General features: G+C 35.4%; 1 protein-coding gene across 1 annotated transcript; it reads right to left on the reverse strand.

Annotated features, from left to right (window-relative positions):
• Window positions 1–13,268: 13,268 nt before the first annotated feature.
• On the reverse strand, window positions 13,269–14,927 carry LOC106754427 (cationic peroxidase 1-like). The gene is made up of 4 exons (XM_014636444.2): window positions 14,700–14,927; window positions 14,343–14,534; window positions 13,744–13,909; window positions 13,269–13,654 (listed from the first exon to the last, which is right to left on the reverse strand). Exons 1-4 carry the CDS (start codon window positions 14,910–14,912, stop codon window positions 13,269–13,271), a joined length of 957 nt encoding a protein of 318 aa, XP_014491930.1. The 5' UTR covers window positions 14,913–14,927.
• Window positions 14,928–15,590: the final 663 nt, after the last annotated feature.

The following is a 15,590-nucleotide window of genomic DNA, read 5'->3' on the forward strand; positions in this document are numbered from 1 at the left end:
AAGGTGGAAAATACATTTCCAATTCACATAGTAGTCTTATTCCTTCATTTTCCAATTGATCTAAACATCGAGGGTCAACAAATTTCTTGCAAATGGCATTAAAAAACAAACACAGACGTGTCAGAATACCCCTAACAGAAGGAGGTAATATGCCTCGAATAACAACCGGTAACAATTGTTGCATCAATATATGACAATCATGAGACTTTAAACCAACTAACTTCAGCTCTTGCACAGAAACAAGATTACTAATATTAGAAGAATAACCTTGTGGAACATTTACACTTCTTAAAGACTTACAAAAAATTTGTTTTTCCTTTTTAGAAAGAGTATGACAGGCTNGGGGCAAATAAGTGCGTCTACCTATTGTCTGTGGATGTAACTCTGTTTGAATTCCCATGTCAGCCAAATCTTGTCTTCCTTTTATCCCATATTTGGTCTTCCCTTTCACGTTTAATAAAGTTGCGATGACACTGTCACAAACATTTTTTTCAATGTGCATCACATCAATACAATGTCGAACATCAAGTATAGATTAAACAATATTGATTGTTTCTTCCAAACATTTTTTGCATAGGTACATTTACGATGTTTTCCAAATACAATGTTAATGTTTTTGACTTCCTTATACACCTCTTCACCATTGCGGGGTCTGCACACAACCTCATCCTCGGCACTTCCATTGAATGCTTTTTTCAATCTACGATAAGGGTGATTGCGAGGAAGGAATTTCCGATGTCTTGTATAAACTGTCTTCTGACCATGCTTCAATTGAAGGTAACTAGTATTTTCTTCACATATCAGACATGCAAAATGTCCTTTAACACTATAACCGCTCAAGTTTCCATAGGCTGGGAAATCATTTATAGTCTAAAACAACATTGCATGCAAACGAAACTTCTTTTCAACATCTGAATCAAACAATTCGAGACCTTCTTCCCACAACAATTTTAAATCATCAATTAAAGGTTTCAAGTAAACATCAATGTCATTGCCAGGTTGTTTAGGACCAAATATCATCATTGACAACACGACATATTTTCTCTTCATGCACAACAATGGAGAAAGATTGTATATCATCAACATAACTGGCCATGAATTGTGTTTGCTACTTAAAATCCCGTACGGATTCATACCATCAGTTGCAAGTGCAAGTCTTAAGTTTCTTGAATCTGCACCAAATTCTGGAAATGTTTCATCGATCTTCTTCCACTGTGGTGAGTCTGCTGGGTGTCGAAGAAGATTATCGCACTTTCTTCCTAAAACGTGACATTTAAGGTTCTTTGCATCCTCCTTAATAGAGAACATACGTTTGAACCTAGGTATTATAGGAAAATACCACATGACCTTACCAGGTGCACCATCATTACCTTCTTCAGTGTTTTTGTCAGATTTCTTTTTAAAACGGCTTAAACCACATGTTGGACAATAGTTTAGTGAAGCAAACTCTTTGATGTACAAAACGCAATCATTGGGGCAAACATGTATCTTCTGATATTCAAGACCCATTGGACATAAAACTTTTTTGGCCTCGTAGTTACGAATAGTAAGAGTATTATTTTCTGGAAGCATCTCTTGCAACAACTCCAACAGCTCCGTGAAACTTTTATCGGTCCATCCGTTCCTTGCTTTTAAACTAAACAACTTCAAAGTTGCAGACAAACGTGTAAAGTTCGTGCAGCCTGGGTACAACGGTTGCTCAGAATCATTGATAAGAGAATCGTGTCATGTCCTCTAAATGATCAGTCATCCATTCTTCCAACATCACGTACAAATTAGCTCTTCTAAAGTTATTTTCACCAACATCATGTATCATGTCCTCTAAATGATCAATCATCCATTCTTCCACATAATTTGTTCCTCGTGACGTCATAGGCTGGTCCAATACTTCTCCATGCTAAGTCCAAACGGTATACGATCTCGTTATGCCGAACATGAATAGATGATCATGCAAATTGCCCAAGTCTTGTCGTATTTGATTAGCACAACGAACACAAGGACAAAAATATGTCCCGTTCACAAACTTTGCATTTTCTTTAACATATTGCAAGAACACTGAAACACCCTTCTCATATTCTTCAGAGATGCGACGTGCATTCATCCAGCTTCGATCCATACTATATTAATCGTTTGTGTTAAATTTCAAATGGGAACTAAGTTTCGCTCAGTAATTTCATACTTATAATCTAACATGCCAATTATAATAACACAGCTAAAATTTATGACATACATATTCAAAAGCCGAATAACACATGCATACGTAAAAGCCAAAAACATGAAAACGCAAAAGCCAAAAACATGCAAACGCAAAAGCCAATAACATGCATACACAGAAGACAATAACACACATACAATAAAAGTTTTAAACATTGAAGCTAACCTTCTTAGCAGATTCAAACAGCAATGGAGGGAATTGGAGGACTGCAGGCCCAAAAATATAGGCCAAAAACGGTCAAAAACGTCGCCCAAGAACACGTCACAAACTGCATCAAAACGCAACGAAGACGAAATTTAATCGGTTGAAATGGAAGATATCGCTGCAACAGAAAGCGCGAGGAAGAAGACGATGAATAGTGTGATAACTGCTCGCGGGTTCGCGCTCTGAAGTTTATGTTACTACAGACATCGGTTAGATATCGCGACTGACGAATGTCAGGTTAGAGACGTCGGTCCTGTCACTAATATGACGTATATATAAGTTAAATATTAATATTGGCGCAAATTATAGACGTCCGATATCTGAGAAACTGACGTCTAGTTTGACATAGCCGTCAGTTACCATGCAACCAACATCTAGGTAGCAAAACAATCATGAGACTTTCACCTAACTGTCAGGACATAGCCATCGGTTATCACGGGGCACCGACATCTATGTCTAATACCATTAATGACACTCAACCACCTGTCAGCCTGTAGACGTCTGTGTCTCTCCACCGACGTCTATTTCGCGACTGTTCACCACCTCTGAGACCTTTAGACGTCGGTGTTTTGTCATTGTGATGTTTATAGCTCGACTCTTCACCTTATCTAGCAGACCTTTAGACGTCACAGTTGAAGGACCCCGACGTCTATAGTTCTTCACTCATCGGTTGGAGTCTTGCCCGACGTCTAGGTCCCCCACTTAATTACGAAGTTGCCATCGGTCATCGTTTAACGTCAATTGACGGAACAACCGACGTTTGTGGGGTGACGTTAAACAGCGTTTTTCCATTAGTGTTTAATGAAAATAAATTAATATATAAATTAATAAATTATTTATTATAGTATAAATATAAATAATATTTTTAAATATATTTATTTCATTATATTTGAAAACAAAATTTATTAATTATATATATTTTAGATTAATGGCAATATTTTTGAAAACATAATTAATTAATTAATTAAAAATTCATTTATATTAATGAAAATAGGATTTATATTAATTAAAAATGAAAAAGTGAAATTATGGGATAGATGACTTCTAAGTACTCCACAATTTTACTTTTTTATTTTTTACTTAATATAAATCATATCTTAATGAAAACAAATTAATATAAATTAATTTCTTTTGGTTTTAAAATATTGTTTGATATAATAAATTGAATTAAATTAATTTTATTTGAATGACATAACTTTAATAATTATTATTAATCATTGAATGAAAAATAATTAATTGAGAACAAACATTATAATTTTAATTAGAAAACTAAATAATATTTTCAAATAAATTTATGTCATTTTATTTAAAATCCAAATTTATTAATTGTATATATTTTAGGGTCTTTCTTCATGGTCGCAAAGAGCGTTTTAAGGGCAAACCTTGTGTGGCAACTTTGAGTGAGTCAGTTATTCCACCACACAGGTGCAGAACCTTCCATGGCTCGATATTTGTACTATATTTTAAAGGGTTTTGCCAAGTCCTAGTCACATGTGAATGGAGGAAAATGTTCTACTAATTGTATGTTTGAAATTGTATGTTGCATTACCATAATATGAATAGTTGTTTTACAATTAGCTTACCCTTTCTTTTTGTTTTTGTTTGTTTGTGTGTTTTCTCTTTTGTGATGATCACCTTAATGAGTGTGAGCTTAGGGAGGGCTTCTTTCCAGTTGTCTCAGCGTAGGAGTTGGTGGTGAAGTAGCAATATAGTTAGCCTCTTTTGCTTTTCAGGTGTAGATTTTTCTTCTCTTGATATCTTAAGTTTGTTGTAAGTTACCTTCTTTGTAGCTCTTATTTTAGTGATTTTATATTACTAAAATGGGATGTTACATTAATGGTATCAGAGCAGTTCATCCTTAGGATGACCTGTGAGTTGTGGGTTTGTTGTGTCCTTCCTGTAAAGAGATAAGTCTAAATGGTATGATTTACTATGTTCTCCAAGTTTAGATAGAAGAGTTGCGTATCTAAATGGAAGTTTTGAGAACAAAAAACTTCATGATAATAGTAATGAGGGTGCACACTCATGACTATATAAGAGACGATTTTCATTTCCTAATCCTGAAGGTGTTGGGAAAATAAAGGGTTGTAAGTTAAGTTTGTTTTTCAATAGTGTTTCCTATCTTGTTCTTGCTTTTGCGTTAATGTTTTATGCTCTATAGTGATAGAAGAATGTGGATTCACGATAACTTAGTCTTGTTGGATCGGGTAACAAGTTTGTATACCACTAGTAGAATTAGTTAAAGCCTTTGAGATAAATTCTTGCCTAGAGGATAAGGAGTTAGAAGACCAGAGTTTTTGAGTGTCGAGGGATGGTTTACGATGTGAGGAGGTAGAAAAGTCACTTTTGTCTCAAGAACCAAATTAGGGGAGTAAAAATCAAAAGTTTTTCCAAGTGGAGTTTGATAAGCATTGGTGTAGCAAGGTTTAAGGAATCAGTTGGATTTGTGTGTCGATAACATCTAAGGTCAGAAAGTAAGAAGGTGTTGGTGAGCAATGGAATAAAAATTGGTTGAGAAGGCAACATGGTTTGTCATATTAGCGATGTTTGAGATCTGAAGAAGAAAAGTGGTGGAAGGTTTGAAGCTTAAGTGGAAAAAGGAGTAGAAATTCCAAAGTGGACCAAGGGAATCAATATCTAAAAAGGAAATAGAAGAAGAAGAAGAAGAGTTGGAGAAACAATTGCATAAGCATAAAGCGGATTGAGGGTGAGTTTAGTAGAAGAAAAAGTTTCCAAGTTGATAGAACATGAAGTATTTAGAGAAGAATGAAGCATTGCAAGGGTCTTAGGAAGGAAATGGTTAAGTTTTCTTAACAAGTGGATGATTTAGAGTCTAGTTTAGAAAGATATTTTAAGATAAGTGGTTCGCATAGAAGTAAGGTTTGACCTTGGACGGAGGTGGAAGACTTCAAGGACCGAAGGAAGAATCACATCAAAAAGTCAGCATAATAATAAAACATAAGGCTAGAGAATTAAGGGCACTGTGTATGAGGAAGAAGAAGGAAGGTCTTGGAAATAGAGAAAAGGATGTCGACAAGGTAAGCTGATGAAAAAGGTATAGCTAATAATAAAGGATTTTGGGTTGGCTGAGATGTTTATAAATACGAGGTTGCATATTGAGTTGAAGTCAGTTTTCATCAAGTGTGATTTTAGAGTGGTTTTGAGTGACTGGTTGAGTTGATCAAGAGAGAAGTAGTGGTTGGATGTTGGGTTACAGAAGACGGTGGGTTTGTGGGTTCAGATCAGGCCAAAGAGTTTGTGTTGAAGGATAAATGTATTATGAGGTTTTGAGGTTCAAAGGCAGGGTTTGTGTTCCAGAGGATTTTGAGTTGAAGAGGCTTATTCTAGAAAAAGGTCTTAAGTTATGTAGTAAGGTTGTGGTAGTGGAGGCTGTATTAAGATTTGTAAATTGAGTAACACGTGTCGAGGTGATCAAAGGGCTCAGATTCGAAGTTGTTATGAAATGACTTAGCAAGTTGGAGCATAGCATTTTGAGAGGCTTGATTGTTTCTTAACCTGGTTCTAGTACATCTTGGTCTTCCATAGGTGTTTCTTGTTTTGAGAGAAGGAAAATGATGGTGGTGCATCAAATGTGGGTTAAGCAAAGGATGTGGATCAGTGTTATTCGAATCAAGGATGTTTGACAAACGCAAGTGAAGAAAGGAGGATGTTGTTCTCTTGTAAGTTGGAGTGTGATCACCAGAGTGGTTATGGTCTTCAGGAGAAGTTTCATGTTTCAAGAGGAAAAGTCATTGGTTATACTCTAGGCATGGACCAAGTTAGAAATTGATGGCAAGTGGTGTGAGAATTTGAAGAGTTTAACAAGGACAAATGATGAAAAGGAGACTAGATTTCGTTATGGAATGATATCTATGGAGGTTTTGCAATAGATTCTAAGATTTTTGGCATTAGAGTAGTGGAGTACAAAACACAGGTAGAGGTTTGGTTAAAGAAATAGTGATTTGGACTCAGTGTATATATCAAGGAGAAGACTACAAGATTGATGGATATTGGAAGAGAAGGAGAGGGCAGGATGGAATTGTTTAGTATAAGTCTTAGCAGTTAGGAATGGGTTAGGGCATGTGTGTTTTCTAAGAACAGAAACAAATTTGAGGAAACAAAATGACAAGGTTATCAAGGAAGAGAATGGTTCTCCGAGTTTTTCCAAATCATAGAGGTTTGAAGAAGGTTCTTCAGAGGTTAAATTTTTCGGATACGATTGATATGAAGAGGGTGTTCTTTTCAATAAACCGATGAGAAAGGAAGTATGAGAATCATAGTAGCTCAACGTATGTTAGTGGGCATGTTGTTATCTGAGGATGGATTGAGAATGTTCAGGGATATTCAAAAGCCAGAATTGAGTTTATTAATGGGGAAAAAAAGTATGAGATAGAAATGATAAAGTGAGTCTACGGTTTCAAGCTGTAGGGTCAACTTTGAAGTGGTAAAGTAATATAGGACGTGGAACAGGGCAAGTAGGTCATGAGACAAAGAAGATGAATTAAACTATGGTTTCAAGTGGTAATGTCGATCTTGAGGAAAGAAAGGGTTAACAAATGGTGAGAACAAAGAATAAATGTAAGTTTTTGGTTTGGTAAGTATGGCCTAAGAGTTGGTCGAAGAGTATGAAGATTGGAGTCTGAGGTGAAGTTCTAAGGAGATTTCATTAGTATAGTGGATAAACTATAACTAATGGGTTTCTCAAAATGGTTGAGAAATGAGTAGTTAGACAATCCTAATTAAGAGGTATAAATATGTGGCTAAATATTAATCAAACTAGTGATTTCAAGTCGAAAAGAAGTAGGACCTAAGCATGGGTACAGGCTAGTGGGTCAAGAAATGCAGACAATTCAAGTTGACTAGTCGAAGAAGTGAAGATGAAGTGGTCAAGTTGGGTTTGTCATTGCAATGGATAAGAGTTCTAGTTTGGCAATGGAATAACATATTTGGAAATTATGTTATTCAAGGGTGAAAAACAGTAAAGGAAGGTGAAGTTGTCATTAGAACGGTTCTGTTTAAAGAAGATCAAGAATGTTAATGGTTGGTAGCAAACTAGAAGTTGTGGTGATCAAGTCAGTGGTATGATGTTTCTTCAAAGAAACAAGAGAATGTAAAAGAATATCGGTTAATGGTTGATATAAAATCAAGGTTAGCAGAAGTTTTAAAAGAATTTTACCAGAGGTAGTGGAAGGTAGATAAAGGGTTGTCAGTGTGGCAAACACAATATGGTTGGTTATGTGTCAAAAAGATCTGTAAGAGTTGAAGTTTGGAGGTTGAGAATTTATGTTGAGAGTAGTGGCTAGATCAATTTACATTATTGAACATTTGAGCATTTTAGCACATAGGCAAAGATTTTCATGTCAATAAAGTTGTTGGGGAGTAGTATCTTTGTCAAATAAGTGGTTGTGAAAGAGAATGAGAGGAAAGTAGGTTATTACTTTTATATGACGAATTAATATTCGAGGACGAAAATTTTTGTTGTTGGGGAGAATGTAAGAACCTAGAAAATAGAGCATTAGAGTAGATAGGTGTTTTGAAATAATGAGACCAATTATTTTATACTAAAATGAGTCGATAATATAAATAGAATTTCATACACTCATTTCATTACTTAAAACATAGTTCATCCCTCTAAAACTCGTTCTATAAACTCTTTTTACCTTCTCTCTAAGTTTTCTTACTCCTCGATCATTTATTTGACTGTCAGGAAGTTCCTAGGAGATCATTATGGAGTTGTCTTCAATATCTACCGATCAATTTCTACAATAGAGCAAGTAAGTTTCGGCCCATTTTACTCCATCTATTCTCGGTCTTTGATCACTACCGAGTTGTCTTCAATATCTACCAATCACTTTCTATAATAGAGAGTCATAATAATTCTAACAAAGGTAAGGGAAGCTAATTTTCTTTTTAAAGCTATTGTAAGATATTTGAAATCTGTGAATTTTGTGTATGTGATTATATTGTGATTTATTATTTTAAATTTGGAAAAGTGTTGAATCCTTGTACACTATGATGTGTTTGAATAGTTATAAAGTGTGGTTGCTGTTATGAGTTATTATATGATGAACTTAATGTGTTGTTGAGATAAAAGGGTATTAGTAATAATGGTGGAAAAAGTATGGGAACTAGTCCAGTTTTGTAGCTTCAAATGATGAAATGGGTATGTCAATTTTTGAAATAATGAGTATATTGTGGAATCTGCAGTTTGTTAATTATTTTGGAGTGGTTTATGATTGATTATCATCATTAGATGGTTAAAGTCTAGAAGGTTAAGGGAGGAAGAAAATATGAGTTCAAATCCTACTTTTTAGAGTGAAAATTTGGGGTTTTGGTAGGTGGATATGTGAGTAACTATTAAGTTGGAAAAAAAGGATGTTTAAGGGTTGTTTTAAAGTCCATTTGGACTTGTGATAAGGATCAAACCAGTAAAATATGGTTTATTATGCAGAAAAGTGTTGGTGAAGCTTGGTTGAAGTGAATTTAAGACAATTAAAAGGGTGTTGGGTAGTGACTTTAAAAACGGGTAGTTTTGTGGAGTGGGAGTTGGTTTAGAGTTCACTATTGAGTTAATATAAAATTGGTTGTACGGCAAAATCAATAACATAGGTGGTATAATAGGTAGATTTGAGTTTGAGTAGCTTATAGGATTGAATTTGGGTTTTCATAGGTCTATTTGGGTTTAAAGTGGTCAATTCAAATAAAAGGTATGTTTTTAGATGTTTCTCAGTGCCTAAGAGTGTTTAGGAATCATTTAAACTTTTATAGAGGGTCACCAAACTCAAATAGGTGAATTTTAGGACCTAGTGCAGCGCTAGGCGTCCTCCACGGGGCCCCTAGGCATCATTTTTGTAAGAAGAACTCGCCTCAGCGCCCCTGTTCCAGGGGTCTGGCGCCCGGGCACCCCTTTTTGGGGCGTTCGGCGCAACTTAACAATTTTTTTTTCAGTTTTAAGGATCTCAAATTTGGGGTTCCGATTATCAATTTTTGATGTTCCTTAAGTCGTTTTGGGGGTTTTGGATCCTTCCGGAACTGTTGATGAGGGTTTCATAACTGTTTTCCTTACCTAAATGCGAGTACCAAGATGCCATGAAGAAATTGTGTTATTGTGTGATTTTTAATAACTTGGATGGGTGTTCCTATTTCTTTAATGTATGATCTGTAGTCTCATGTATTGGTGTACTATGTAAATATGAAATGATTTCAAATGGTTTTCAAGGTTGGAAAAAGAGAATTCCAAGGAGGAATATCTTATTAGGGGATTCATGTGTATAAATAGTATAATCTGTAAGAAGATGATATGGGGTTATCCTGACACTCTAGTGATCATTCATGGTCAATTAGAAAGAGATGAGTCATGTTGTGAGAGCAGCAGGAGGTGCTAGCTTGGGAGCCTTTCTTCATGGTGGTAAGGGGAATTTTAAGGACTAACCTTGTGTGGGAGCTTTGAGTGAGTTAGTTGTTCCACCACACAAGTGCAGAACCCTCCATGGCTTGACATTTATACTATATTTTAAAGGGTTTGCCCAAGTCCGAGTCACGTGTGAATGAGGAAAAATGTTCTACTAATTGTGTGTTTGAAATTGTATGTTGCATTTACCATAATATGAATAATTTTTTTACAATTAGCTTACCCTTGATTTTGTTTTTTTTTTCTGTGTATTTTTGTTTTTACGATAATCACCTTAATAGGTGTGAGCTTAGGGAGGGCTTCTTAGTTGTCTTAATGTACGAGTTGGTGGTGAAGTCACAATATAATTAGCCTTTTTTTCTTTTCAGATATAGATTTTTCTTCTCTTGAAATCTCAAGTTTATTGTATTTTATCTTCTTTGTAACTTTTATTTTAATGATTTTATATTATTAACATGGGATGTTAAAAAAAATGTTCTAACATATTATATACTACTAGAATCAATGACTTTCTGCTCGGCCACATCAAAGTTAAAGTTGATTTTATGCCCGCGGATGAAAGAAGGATCCTACATACCGCCCGGAATAAAGCGATCAGCTTGAGGGTCAATTAGCTCCTCAACGCCCTTCCCCTTCTTAGAAACCTTCAGGTCCCCCACAGGCTGGGTGACCTTTCTTTTTCTTGAGAGAGGCTGCTCGGGAGAGGGTGGCCGCTCGTCCTCAACATGAATGGGAATCCTGACAACTGTCGGGTTGGGGACCGCAACTCCGCTCGAGGAACCCTGTTGATTTTTCTTAGCATTAGCAATGTTGAACCAGTCGTGTACTGGCTTCTTCCCCATGATTTTTGTAAATCATGAACAAAAGCAAAGGTCAATGGCGATAAAGTAAAAGTCAAAACGATCAGTAAAAGAACATACCAAAACACCCTTGAGCTCACATCTCGTGCCCAAGACAGTTGATGATCTTACTTGAAGAAAAGGGGTGAGGCAACGCAGCTATAACACTTAAAGCTTCCAACTCGACGTCAGTCATCTCTTCTTTCGACTAAGAAGTAAGTCTCCTAGGGTTCTAAGTCCATTACAAAGGAAACTTGGAACTTCCATCTTTGTTAAAGAAGAAAGACTAACCCGACTCGGTGATAGACACTCTAAAAAACTGATTTTTGAAGCCTTTAAAGGATGGGTGTATAACCCTAAAATCGCATTCCTAAGCTCGGTACTTAGGGAAAGCCAGGCCCTTTTAGCCATTGAACGGGTCCTAAAAAAGTGGAGGAACAGGGCAGCCGTCGGCCTAATGGCCAATTCTTGACATATAACGGCGAACACTTGTATATACCCCCAGCTATTTGGATGAAGCTGAGTAGGGGCGACATTAAGAATTCTCAGAACCTCCATTTGAAAAACGCTGAAAGGAAGCCTAAGATGCATATTGTAAAACAGACAAGAATAAATATAGAAGAAATCATTTTTGAAGTTCTCTCTACCATGAAAGACTTTTTCGTTTTCCCCACAAGCAATTAATTTTACAGAAGAACCATAACCTAGGGTTCTAAGAATGCAACTATCGTTTGCCCAATCCAACAAAGCAGGTTTACCATCAAAAGCACTAGGAAACTCACTTACGTCTCGCGAGGCCCATTCATAATCACTAGAGGAAGAGAAGGAAAGGTTTTCGGGATCATCAACGGCAACACCACCGTAAATGAAGGCGTTCTCACCACTAAACACGGTGGAAATGTTGCATTGAACCCTAGTTTGGGAACCCCCCAATGTATCAGCATGGTCACCACACCCCCTTTCTTCGACAAATGATGGAGAACAATCTGAATGTGTGGAAGGATCCATAATTACCTGAGTAAAAGTGTGGAAGAAAATGTTCGAGAGGAAGAAAGTGCTGGAGAGGAAGAAGTTCAAAAGCTTGTGGAAGACGAAAGAAGGCGCAAAAATGAAGGTTAAGCAAATCAAGGTTTTTTCAACAATCCATTCGAATTAATGAGGGGAAAACTGACATAACCGCTAGACAATCTACACCGAAGGATCAAATAAATCTGACGGTTCTGCTCTCAAGACTCTGCAACTACCCTAAAGGCGGGGAAAACTAAATGATTACATGGAAATGAAGCGACATCACAAAATGGTGCACAGCGAGGAGCCCTCACAGTGAAAACTGCTTCAAAGTCCTACAGTTAACCTAACCAAACAAACCAAACAGTTAACTCAGACTTGGGGGGATGATGTACGGTATGATATCATAGCCGAGCAATTATAGACTAATATTGATCTGTATGGCTAAAGTCAACGCCTGACAAGACAAGCTAAAAGAAGTTTGGCCACAATTGAGCCAGCGTTCGCCGTAATTGGGCCAACGTCTGCATAATTGAGTTAATAGTCCAGCAAGGATAAAATAACTTAAGAATATCTGCCTAAAGATATGAAGGATATCTAATTTTATATATATATATATATATATATATATATATATATATATATATGTAAGTAGACCGGATTTGCAGGTAAGATTGTTTTTATATTTATTCTGTTTATATTTTATTAGAATCATGTTAGTTTAAGGTCCATAAGACAAATTATAAATAGAGAGTCAAGGTCACAAGCTAGTGCATTTCACTCATGCTCTATTCTCGTTTAATCTATCCTTCAATGTTACCCAGAAACAGTTAATTGAGAATTGAGGTTCTTCTATCACATGTCTAACTTGGGTGTCAGAGTGTCATTGTAGATACCTCCCCCCTTAGTCAGAGATCGAAGTCCGTCGGATGGTCAAGGTTGAGGTAGAGCGAGCAGTCAAGATCTAGGAAAAGCGAGCGATCCAGTCAATCCAAATATCAAAAAACAATAAAGCCGCGTTCGTTGAGTCAATCTCTTGGTCCACAAAATTTATACCGAAATATATATATATATATATATATATATATATATATATATATATATATATATATATATATATATATATATATATATATATATTGAGTTTGGATTTCATTCTTGTTTATATGTAACTTTGATTTGAGGCTTTGTGAATGATAATATTTATGCCATTATTTACCACACATTCAAAATCAACGTTAACATAGCCTGATATAAACAACATTATGCTGATGATCAATTAGAATAGTAAAATGACTTTAAATATTTTAAATATTAGAAGCAATTAACCATTACTAGACTTTAATAAGTAGTTGACCATTAGACGTTTTTGACTAAATTAGATCTACATAGTTAGAAAAGGATTTTCATTCACATTTATTTACAAATAAAAATATCATTTTAGTCTGATTTTCATAAACCTAAATTAGATAAAACAATATTTGTACAAATAATTTTTACTTCAAGTAATATAGGTAAAAGAAAAGTTACATTAAAATAATATATTTTTATTAATAATGAACTGCCATGGAAAAAACATATTCTGATAAACTCAGTTAACTTTACTGCACTGTTTTCTGATTTGGCCATGAGTGCCAGTAAGAGGACCAAAGTTTCCCATCTTGATCGCTGTGTTAGGAAAATCTCTTCTGAAGCGTAAAGCGTTGGATGCATAAAATTCAACTATTGAATCCGTGGAACCACCATTATAGAGCTCTTGATCAGAGTGTAAGAGACCCTTTTTCACCAATAAATTCTTGTAATAAGCATTGTCAAATAGGGTTGGAGTAGAACGATCTAAAGGAGCTAAGTTATCATCACCACCTACGAAGGGACACTTTTCTTGCAATGATCTTGCAAACGAGGGATCAATATTGCTTTCGTTATAAATCCTTGTTCTGAAGAATAAGCATCTGACAAAGCCTACGGTGTGAACACCTGAACAAGAAGTTCCGTTTGTATATATATAATCAGATGCATAGCCCTAAGAGTATTGAGAAAATAACGTTTCGAATGCATTAATTAACCTGTAAAAGCAACCATTTCTTTGGCTGTGAAATTCTTTTTGCCGAATGTAGCAAGAAGTTCAGAAAGATTCATAAAGGGAGAAGGTAAATCTGTTGAAACGGCACTTATATTAGCAGTTGTTGAGTCTCTTCTACCCAATCGAACGTTCCAACTTGGTCCACCTTGCTGGGAATTATCGTGTCTCATCCATCAACAATCATGCACATCAAGTATATATAGATCAAGTCTTGAATGTTTAAACTATTCTATCAGATTATATAACTATATATACAATTTTATCCAAAATTATGTGTACATACTATGTGTTTTATCATCAAAATATTTGACTGTTAGACTAAAAACGGTTAAGAATATTTGCAGAAAGTATGTTACTGAAAGAAGTAACCCTCATCTGTATACTTATCTATCTGTTACTCATAATTTTGTGACAGATAGAAGTATGTTATCTTTAATAAAAAATCTTAAAACAAGAGTTTTGTTTATTTAATACTCAGTAAATATGAAAATAGAGCATGTTGTCAATATGGAAGAACCTTCTAATTCAACTAATAATAATCTGACTAGTTTTTTTCTTCCTTTGAATGAATTGAATACTTACAGCAACAACAGAATCTCTTGCGGCAACAGCTACAATGTCAGCGCAAGAAACAACACCAGGGCACAGTTCTTCCAGTCTACCCTTTATCTTCTCTATGATATCCGTGCCATTTGTAGAACCAGCATCGGGAACAGCACTTTGTTCGCCCGTGAAATTCTGTGTGTCTTTTAACAGAATAGATGCATCGCATCCCTACACAACATGTCAGCCAAGAAACTAATCAATCTTTTTCTTTTCTTCTGTTATTTAACTTTTGAGTAAATTATACAGCTTAGAAGTATATTGTATGCAGAAAATGCATATTTGTATGCAGTGTTCGTAAATAAGGCGTTAAAGTTGAGGAAAATGAAGACTTGCTTGAACAAAGCAATCAGTGAAATGAAGACTGAAGAAGGCTAAACCCATGGTAGGTTCCTTCCTCAAAGCAGTGGTTACTTCTTCCTTAATGATTTGAAGTGCCAGGGGACATTGTAAATTATAAAAGTCTGGGCGTAATTTATTAGCAGAACCACCAGAAGCTGCCCCAATAAGGCATAAAAGCAAAGAAATCGAGAGTTTATTTGCAGACATGGTTATAGGAAATTCTTTAGATAGTGTAGGCAAGAGTTTGAGAACACACACGTACATGGTTCACAGAAAAATACATGACACCTTTGTATAGATAGATACGATGCTTATTTTGGATATTGTATGACAGTTTTTAATTTTTAAAAATATCAACTAAAACTTTTTTTTTTTAAATAAATGAGTGTGGACATATCAATCTATCATCATTTTTTTTTTTCGCGTTCATCAGATTTTTAATATAAAAATGGAAAATTTTAAAGGATAATTAATCTTAATTGGTCATTAATTTTTATGAGGTATACTCAACCTCTTTTGCCCTATTCTTCAAGTCTTCCAATTTGGATTACCTCTTTTCTGTTCCATTCTCGTCTGTCAAAATTCTGACCTCTCCTTTATTTTAATTTTTTGTCATTTTCTCTATCTCCCACAGCTTCAATGTAAACTTTAACCATCCTTTTCCTTTCCTTTTCCTGGACCAACCTGCTCCATATTAACTCAAGCACTTTTTTTTGCCAACCTCTCCCGTCAGACTGTCCCATCTCAAAATTCAACTCTTTTTTTTACAGTTTTAAGATTTTTATTTTATTGAAATAAAAACATTTCTTGTGGGAAAATAATCTGTTGTGACAAATAAGAAGTTAAGGGGGAGAAAAGTTATTTTGGACAAAGGACACTTCGAGG

Source organism: Vigna radiata, unplaced genomic scaffold (assembly GCF_000741045.1).
Source record: "Vigna radiata var. radiata cultivar VC1973A unplaced genomic scaffold, Vradiata_ver6 scaffold_212, whole genome shotgun sequence".
NCBI lineage: Eukaryota > Viridiplantae > Streptophyta > Magnoliopsida > Fabales > Fabaceae > Vigna > Vigna radiata.